Raw genomic sequence first — 10074 nt, 5'->3', positions numbered from 1 at the left:
TCGGCTCGTGAGCTCGCGAGCCGGCTCGAATAAATATTAATATTTTTAAATAATTTTTATTTTATTTAATACATATAAATATTAAAAAAATAATAATAATAAAAATCAAGTTAGTTTATATATATATATATATATATAGACTAAATTTTAAAAATCCAATTTAATTTTAAAAATCTGCCTAATTTTTAAAAATCTCGCCTAAATTTAAAATTTTCCTCCCATTGGTGGCGAGTCGGCTCGAGCTCATTTACAGTGAGACGAGCTGGAGTTTGAGCTTGATTTTCATGTAACGAGCCGAACTTGATAAGTGCCAAAACTCTACTCTACTCGTCTCCTTTACACCCCTAATAGTGTGAATCTCCACTACATTAGTAAGTGGCAGACATCTATGAATGTTCATGTGAATTGTGATGTACTTTTGCACTTTGTGAAAAAGCAAGGATTTTAGGTGGGAGATAGCTATCTTTTTGCATGTGACATCCGCACTTTATTGCCATCAATTCATTTGAATAGGGGCGGAGCCAAAAAAAATTTCATGTGGGTGCACAAATTATTGAATTAAAAAAACCCTCAACCTGGTCAGGACCAGCATATGCTGTTTTAATTTTTTTTTTAAATCATCAGACTAAACATAAAAAGATAGAATATATGATAAAAAAAAAACTTACAATTAAGAATCTTATTCTTCTTACATATTATTTATAATTTCTTATGCCGAATCTTCATTTAAGTTGAATAAAATTCTAATTAGGAAATTTATAATATTAAAAGACATAATAGAATATCAAAAATAACATAAAGTCTTAACTTGTATTGAAAAAATCCTAGCTCCGTTGTGATCTTAACTTGTCTCAAAGCTTTGAAATCTTATAAAAAACTTATACGGCTCTAAATTATTGAAGCTAGCAAAGCACTGTGATAATCTGACAATATAATTTATAAATATAAACAAAAAGTAGAAATTATTTAATCTAAATTTTAAAATAGAGAAAATAGAGAAAAAATTATGTTAACAAGCACGATTATTTAATCTAATATCAGTAAACATGTGTATTACTCTTTTATAGATAAAAATTAAACATGTAATTTAAAAAAAGAAGATGAGCAAATAAACAAATGGCTACAGTCTTTAGTCCTTTTTTTTGGAAAATAGGTGCATGAAAGAGAAAACAGAATGATTTTTTTTTGGAAAAATAACATAATGATTTAGGATAATGGAGAATTAATTTTATATTTAAAAAAATTTACATATTGCAAATAATTAATTTTTCAACCAAATTTTATAAATGAGCAGAATAATAATTGAAATTAGTAAATGTCTTAAGTGGAGTATTTGTTTCAGCTGCTTCTATTGCTGACGTGGGGTTTTTGTTTCAGTCTAGTTTTAGTCATAGATTTTTTTTTTCTATGGCAATTACATTGTTATTTACTAATGGTCGCATTTTAATAAGATTTGTTATTCTCCTAATGATTTGTTGGTTTATATAGCTGAAGGTCTTCTAATGATTTTCTTCTAGTGATTTTGTTTTAAATAGCTATTGGTTAGACTACATAAGCTAATCAGCTAATACCCGTTGGTAGATAACTTCGAGTTAATGAAAATTTTAACTTTCTAAGTTGGCTGAAATTTTCTTACATTCTCTTATTTAAATTAATTTTTTTTCTAATTTTTTTAATTTCTAGATAAAAAATTACATGCATTAATCCGACTATTCAATATTTCTAGATAAATTTAGGAGAATAACATGTGATTCCTACATTACTAAGTGGGAGAAAAAGCTATCTTTGTCATGTGACGTGCTTTTGGAGTTTTGTGAAAAACAAAAATATTAAGTGGCAGACAACCATGTATTTCTGCATGTGACATCCTTTGTTCTTTAATGTCATCACTTTCTTAGAAGATAGAGAAGTGTGGCAGCAAAAGCAGAAAAGTATTCAATAAATCATTTTTAATATTATTATTTTCATTTACTCGCATGATGTTACATTGAAGGATTGAGCTTCTGCTTATCAGATAAAAACCAACTTAATTGTGATGAAATTTTAAACTCATCCAAAAGATTAATTTAGATTATTAAACAACATGAAAAGGATGTTAATTGTTCAGAATATATAAACCTAATAACCCATCATGATATAATATGTAGCCACATTATTTGATTATAATCTCAAAGAGCATTAGGTTTGATTCTTTTAAGTTTTAACTAAATTTGCATTCATAATAATTCATCATTATCACCACAATTCAACTCTCATTCAAAAGCAAAGCAATGAGGAAGCAAAGAAGATGAAGAATGAAAGCTCATTAACTGTGTAAATGTGTATCTAAATATTAAATTGAATATTTGAATAAGAACTTAGTTTTATGATGAAAAATATTCAATCTTGAAGCTTCAAGGTATTAATTGGACAATTTAATATTATTATTGATACGTCATAAAAATCATCTTAATCGAGCACAAATCTCTAGAAATGTCCAATTTGAAAACTTTCAAAATTAAATTGGGGACCATCCTAACTTTGATTTAAGCAAACTTATAATCAAACTAAACGTCCTAAAGAGACGAATCCAACGATACTAAAATTGGTCCAATCCAATCCCAAATGAGCCCAAATTGAGGTTCCAAAGTATATTTGAATGATTTAAATCATAAATTGGATGAACAAATAATATCTAAATATATATCCAAAACATATTTGAAAAGACTCGGCCTTACCTTCGTTGGACCAATGCCTGACTGCCAATTGCCATCAAACTTTCACAAGGCCGTTGACTGCCAACAGATTTTCATCTGGCTGCCGATCGCCCCAACATTACATCACATCGTATTTTTCATTATTATACATATAATTTGATGCATTTTTTTTATTAGAATAGAATTAATCTCAATTAAAAAATTACCAAAATATCTCAACCCTAATAAAAAAACAAACTTATCTACAATACTAAGTTAAAAAAATGAAAAAAGTTGACAAAATAATTGAAGAGTCACAATCAGTGTCATTAAAGTCAAATTAATTGATGAATTTAAAGTAAAATAAATTTTGGAGAGTTGCATGTAGGGGTGTAAGTGAGTCGAACCGGCTCGCGAGCAGGCTCGAGCTCGACTCGTTTATGGGCTCGCACGCCGAGCTTATCAAACTAACGAGTCTAGCTTGAGCTCGAGTTCGAACTTGAACCAGCTCGGCTCGTGAGCTCGCGAGCCGGCTCGAATAAATATTAATATTTTTAAATAATTTTTATTTTATTTAATAAATATAAATATTAAAAAAATAATAATAAAATCACGTAAGTTTTATTTAACTGTTATATAAATATACATATATATATACTAAATTTTAAAAATCCAGTTTAATTTTTAAAAATCTGACTAATTTTTAAAAATCTCGTCTAAATTTAAAATTTTCCTCGCATGGGTGGCGAGTCAGCTCGAGCTCATTTACAGTAAGACGAGATGGAGTTCGAGCTTACTTTTCATGTAAGGAGGCGAACTTGATACGTGTCAAAACTCTACTCTACTCGACTCCTTTACACCCCTAATAACATGTGCGTGAATGTTCACTACATTACTAAGTGGCAGACAGCTATGAATGTTCACGTGAATTGTGATGTACCAGCTTTGTGAAAAAGCAAGGATTTTAGGTGGGAGACAGCTGTCATTTTGCATGTGACATCCGCACTTTAATGCCATCAATTCATTGGAAGAGGAGAAGGGAAAAAATATTCAATAAGTTTTATCGTTTATGCGACGCCACATTTGACCATTGCCAGTTGGAATTCCATGGCGTTGTTGACGTCTCCGCTTGGTTGTCAGATTTCAAAGTAACGGTTGAGATGAAGTATTTAAGGATTTCCCTTATCTTAACCAGCAGGATATCGTCGTGAGCCGGTAGACTATCTAATCTGCATCTCTTCCAATCTCCCTTTTTTTTTCTTACTTTCGTTGGACCACTGACTGGTTGCCAATTGCCATCAAACTTCCACCAGGCTGTCGACTGCTAACAAATTTTCATCCGGCTGCCGATCGCCCCAACATTACATCACATCATAATTTTTTTATTATTATACTTATATTTTGATGCATTTTATTGAATATAATAGAATTAATCTCAATTAAAAAATTACCAAACCATCTCAACTCTAGTAAAAAAATAAATCCCAAACTTATCTACAATACTAAGTTCAAAAAATGAAAAAAGAAGTTGACAAAAGAATTGAAGAGTCACCATCAGTTTCATTAATGCCCAATTAATTGATGATTTTAAAGTAAAATAAATTTAGGAGAGTAACTTGTAGGGGTGTAAGTCTTGCTCGACTCGTTTATGGGCTCGCGAGTCGAGCTTATGAAGCTCACGAGTCGAGCTTGAGTTTGAGATCATTTAATAAAAATTTTGCTTGAGTTGGCTCGGCTCGTGAGCCAGCTCGAATAAATATTAATATTTTTAAAATAATTTTATTTTATTATTATTATTATTATTATTATTATATATAGTCTAAAATTTAAAATTTAAACTTAATTTTTTAAAAATTCCATCTAATTTTTAAAAATCTCACCTAAATTTACAATTTTCCTCCCATTGCCGGCGAGCCGGCTCGATCTCATTTACAGCAAGACGAGTTCGAGTTCAAACTTGCTTTTCATGTAACGAGTTGAGTTCGATAAAGGTTAAAATCCGACTAGACTCGACTCGTTTACACCCCTAATAACATGTCTGTGGATCTCAATTAGACAATTAAATTATTGAGTGGCAGACAAGTATGAATGTGCATGTGACATAATTTTGGAGCATTGTGAAAAAACAAGGAAATTAATTTGCAGACAGCTGTCTTTCTGCATGTGACCCTGTGGACTTTAATGCCATCAATTCATTGGAAGAGAATAAAAAATTATTCAATAAATCTTTATTATTATTTTCACTAGCATGACATTACATTGAAGTCTTGAGCTTGTGCTTATCATTTATCAAATAAAAACCAACTTAAATTTCATCGTCTCATATCTCTTCTCCAACTAATTAATGATTTTTTAATAAAATATTTTTTATTTAAAAAAAATTTATTTAAAAACGGATTTAAAAAGTAGTCAACTATTATCCTGCAGCTTAAGCATTGCTTCACATCATTTTTTTACTATTTTTTAAAATAATTTTTTAAGTACAATTTTTTTTAAATGATTTTTTTTTTTCACTAAAAAGTAAAAATTTTAGTTATGAAGCAGTAAAAAATTGTCCAAATGGAACCTTAGTGTGCCTTCGCTTGATCATTTCCTTTAAGTTTTATTGTTTATGGGACGCCAAATTTGACCATTGCCAGCTGGAATTCCTTGATGCTGTTGACTGTCTCCACTAGGCCGTCAAATTGCAAAGGAACGGTTGAGATGAAGTATTTAAAGATTTCCCTTATCTTAACTTGCAGAATATCATCGTGAGCTGGTAGACCATCTAATCTGCATCTCTTCCATTCTCCTTTTTTTCTTACTTTCGTTGGATCACTGCCCATCCACCAATTGTCATCAAACTTCCACCAAGGCGTCGACTGCCAATAGATTTTGATCTGTCTGCTGACAGCCCCAACATTACATCACATCATATTTTTTTCATTATTATATATATCTTTCGATGCATTTTATTGAATAGAATAGAATTAATCACAATTAAAAAATTACCAAACCATCTCAATCCTAGTAAAAAAAAATCCCAAACTTATCTACAATACTAAGTTCAAAAAATGAAAAAAAAAAAAGTTGACAAAAGAATTGAAGAGTCACCATCACTTTCATTAAAGCCCAATTAATTGATGACGTTAAAGTAAAATAAATTTAGGAGAGTAGCATATAGGGGTGTAAGTTTTGCTCGGCTCGTTTATGGGCTCGCGAGTCGAGCTTATGAAGCTCACGAGTCGAGCTTGAGTTCAAGCTCATTTAATAAAAATTTTGCTTGAGTCGCCTCGGCTCATGAGCCAGCTCGAATAAATATTAATATTTTTAAAATATTTTTTTTATTTATTAAATTTAAATATTAAAAAAATAATAATCAACTAAATTTTATTTAAATGTTATATATATATATATATATATATATATAGACTAAATTTTAAAAATCGTCTTAATTTTTAAAAATTCTACCTAAATTTAAAATTTTCCACCCATGGCTGGCGAACCGGCTTGAGCTCGTTTACAGCGAGATGAGCTCAAGTTCGAACTCACTTTTCATGTAACTAGCTGAATTCGATAAGGGTCAAAATCTGACTCAACTTGACTCGTTTACACCCTTAATAACTTGTCGGTGGATCTCAATTAGACAATTAAATTACTGAGTGGCAGACAAGTATCAATGTGCATGTGACGTACTTTTGGAACATTGTGAAAAAGCAAGGAAAATAATTGGCAGACAGCTTTTTTGCATGTGACCCTGCGGACTTTAATGCCGTCAATTCTTTGGAAGATAATGTGAATAAATCTTTATTATTTTTCTCACTTACTTGCATCAGATTACATTGAAGGCTTGAGCTTGTGCTTATCATTTATCAAATAAAAATCACCTTAATCTTCATCGTCTCATATCTCTTCTCCAATTAATTAACGATTTTTTAATAAAATATTTTTTATTAAAAAAAAATTTATATTTAACAACGGAAATTGATTGTAGTCAACTATTATCCTGCAGCTTAAGCATTGCTTCACATCATTTTTTTTTTTACTATTTTTTAAAATAATTTTTTAAGTATAAATTTTTTTAAATGATTTTTTTTTCACTAAAAATTAAAAACTTTAGTTAGGAAGCAGTAAAAAATTGTTCAAATGAAACTTTAGTAGTGGGCCTTCACTCTACCATTTGCTTAAGTTTTATCATTTATGCGACGCCACATTTGACCATTGCTAGCTGGAATTCCTTGGCGTTGTTGACTTCTCCGTTAGGCCGTCGAATTTCAAAGAAACGGTTGAGATGAAGCATTTAAGGATTTTCCTTATCTTAACCAGCAGGATATCATCGTGAGGCGGTAGACCATCTAATCTGCATCTCTTCCATTCTCCTTTTTTGCTTACTGTTCAGTTGTTCTGCTCTACATCGATCGTCATGGAGGATAAGTTAGTTGATCTTGCAGAGAAGCTCATCAGAGTTGGCTTCCGTTACGTGAAAGATCAAATCGAATGGGATAAACGCACGAAGGAGCCGCTGGCAAGGTTGAAACGGTATCTCCCCCAGATCCAAGCTGTCGCCCACTATGCTTCCAGCCAAGAGCAGATCACAGACCAAAATAAACCTCTTAACGAATGGCTATGGCAGCTACGAGATGCCATTGATGATGCATTTGACGTGGTTGACGAGCTGGAGTACATGGAGCTTGAAAAGCAGGTGACCAAAGACAAGAAGCTGAGAAGGGTGCGTTCCATCATGAAATCCATGAAGAAAAAATTTGTCAAAATTGGCAAACGTGCTCTCAAAATTGATCCCACCTTGAAGCGACTGGAGGACGCTCTGCAGAAACTTTATGAAGTTACAACAACTGGTGTTGATAATTTCCTTTATCTTGTAAAAGACGCAAAGAAGGAGCTTCAGAAGCAGCAGCATGAGCTGCACAGAGCACGTGAAACGGGATCCTCGACTAAAAATGATCTCATTGGGCTGGGAAAGGAAAAGAAGCGTGTTATGGAGTGGCTGAGGAATCCATCAAATGAGCATCGGGGAACTGAGTTGTACAGAAACATTTCTCTTCTATCTATAGTCGGCCATGGTGGTATGGGGAAGACAACTCTGTTGCAAAATGTTTATAATGATGAAATTACAAAGGAATTTGGTCTTAAAATGTGGGTTTGTGTTTCCAACAACTTTGATGTGAAGAAAGTCATTGCAGATATGTTGCAATCTCTTAAGAAAGAGAAGCCTCGTTGTGACACACTTGATGCACTTCAAAATAGTCTTCGGACTGAGATTATGTCCCAAAAGTTCTTACTTGTGCTCGATGATATTTGGGAGGAGGATGAGGAGAAGGATAAAAGCAAATGGGAGGATGTGCTCGCCCCTCTATCTTCTGGGGGCTTTGGTAGTAAGATTCTGGTAACAACTCGAACGGACTCAGTTGCACTTGCAAAGGTTCTTAAAAAGAAGAAGGAAATAGTTAAATTAGAGGGCCTAGCGGAAGATGAGTGTTTGCAGCTCCTTAACTCTCATGCATTTGCTGGTGTAGAGAACTCCCCGAACGATCATGAAAATTTAAGAGTCATTGCTCGTGATATAGTTAAAAAGCTTTCAAGATCACCGTTGGCAGCTAAGGTCATTGGTGGTGTTCTGAATTCTCTTGACTTGGATGCAAGGCGTTGGAGGGAAGTTCTAGAAAGCAATTTACTGGATCAGAATTCTATCCAGTCCATCTTAAGACTGAGCTATATAGTTCTGTCAAATCATCTACGAAATTGTTTTGCATTTTGTTGTATCTTCCCAGAAGATCATGAGTTTGATAAAGATGATTTAGTACGAATGTGGATTGCGTTGGGTTTCATTCGGCCGTCTCAAGGAATGACTATGGAGGATATCGGAGGAAGGTATTTTGATGCTTTAGTCAAAAAAGCTTTATTCGACAAGGTCGGTGATGACTACAAGATGCATGATTTAATACATGAGTCAGCATCTAAATTTTTTTCTCAGGTATGCTGTAAACTTGTGGGTAATAAAGAGTCATCTCTCAAAATTTCTGAGACTATTCGACACTTGTTTGTTCTAAATGCAAAACCATACATCTTAAGAAAGATTGAGAAGTTGAAACATTTGCATTCTCTTTTCTTGTTCTATGAAGATTTTAATGATCAGGATCTTCACAGTGGACTTATTGAAGTATTGAAAACATCGAGAAGCCTACGCTTATTATACATATGGGTTTCAAAAGGCTTGGAAATAATACCTGAGGAGATTGAAAATTTGATACATCTTCGGTACTTAAAGATTGATAATTCTAATTTGACTATGCTGCCAAGATCTGTAAGTAATCTCTATCACTTGCAATATATAATCTATAAGAGGCCATATAGCCTAAGCGGTCCTGAAGGTGATGTTTTTTTACCAAGTGACATTAATAGCCTTGCTAACTTGCGTTACTTGGAATTTCCGGAAAATAGTTATATTTCATCAATATATGGGATTGGGAAGCTAATGTCTCTTTCAGAACTGTATATATTTGATCTTAGAGATATGAGTGGTTATAGAATTGGGGAGCTGGAGAATATGAATGATCTTTGCAAATTAGGAATCAATTGCCTTGAAAATGTTAAGGATGCCGAGGAGGCTTGTAGTGCCAAATTATGTTCCAAGAGTAGGCTCAGAGATTTAACCTTATGTTGGAGTAACACTTATTATTCGACGAACAACGATTTAGATGAGAATGTGCTCGACAACCTTCATCCACCAAAATGTCTAAGGAAACTGAGAATAGAGAGATACATGGGTGCAAGGTCTGCAATATGGATGAACAATGTCAATCTGCTCACCAATATAAAGAAAATTGAGGAAATCGAATTGATTGATTGCAAGGAATGGGAAACTCTTCCACCTTTTGGGCAACTTCCCTTTCTCAAGATACTGATACTTTATAGCCTGCCGAAAGTAAAATGTCTCGAAAGTAAATTTAATGGGAATGATAAATACCATGCCTTTCCATCGCTACTATATTTACTTATTGCGAGTTTAGAATCATTAGAGGATTGGTTTGAGGAAGGAGTAGCTGCTGAAGATGGATGTTTGTTTCCTTGCTTAATTGAACTGGTGCTAGAAAAATGCCCCAAGTTGAAAGAGTTGCCCTCTTTGCCTCCTAAGCTCAAGAACTTGTATATAGATAACATGGGGTGGAAGACTTTGAATTTTTGTAGCAATTCAAATCCTATTCCCCTTGAAACATTACATGTCGTTGCCTGTCCAAACATTACATCTATTCCTCTGGCTGATGAAATTGCAAGGCTTGCAGCACTAAGATCCTTGAGAATTACAAATTGCCCTAATCTGATCTCTCTGGGAAGATATCGACAAGTGGAGACCACTAATAATTGCCAGCTCATGCTCAACGATCTCTGGATAAGTGATCCA

At 33.2% G+C, this 10074-nt stretch overlaps 1 protein-coding gene across 1 annotated transcript in view; it reads left to right on the top strand.

The window, feature by feature from the left end:
* Positions 1-6988: 6988 nt before the first annotated feature.
* LOC110109567 (disease resistance protein RGA2-like) overlaps positions 6989-10074 on the top strand; it is an 11524-nt gene continuing 8438 nt past the window's right edge. The window contains exon 1 of the mRNA XM_020840701.2: positions 6989-10074. Coding sequence (XP_020696360.2) covers positions 7078-10074 — 2997 coding nt within the window. The 5' untranslated portion in view covers positions 6989-7077.

Source organism: Dendrobium catenatum, unplaced genomic scaffold (assembly GCF_001605985.2).
Source record: "Dendrobium catenatum unplaced genomic scaffold, ASM160598v2 fragScaff_scaffold_173, whole genome shotgun sequence".
Lineage (NCBI taxonomy): Eukaryota > Viridiplantae > Streptophyta > Magnoliopsida > Asparagales > Orchidaceae > Dendrobium > Dendrobium catenatum.
This window is presented reverse-complemented; position numbering and strand designations above follow the sequence as displayed.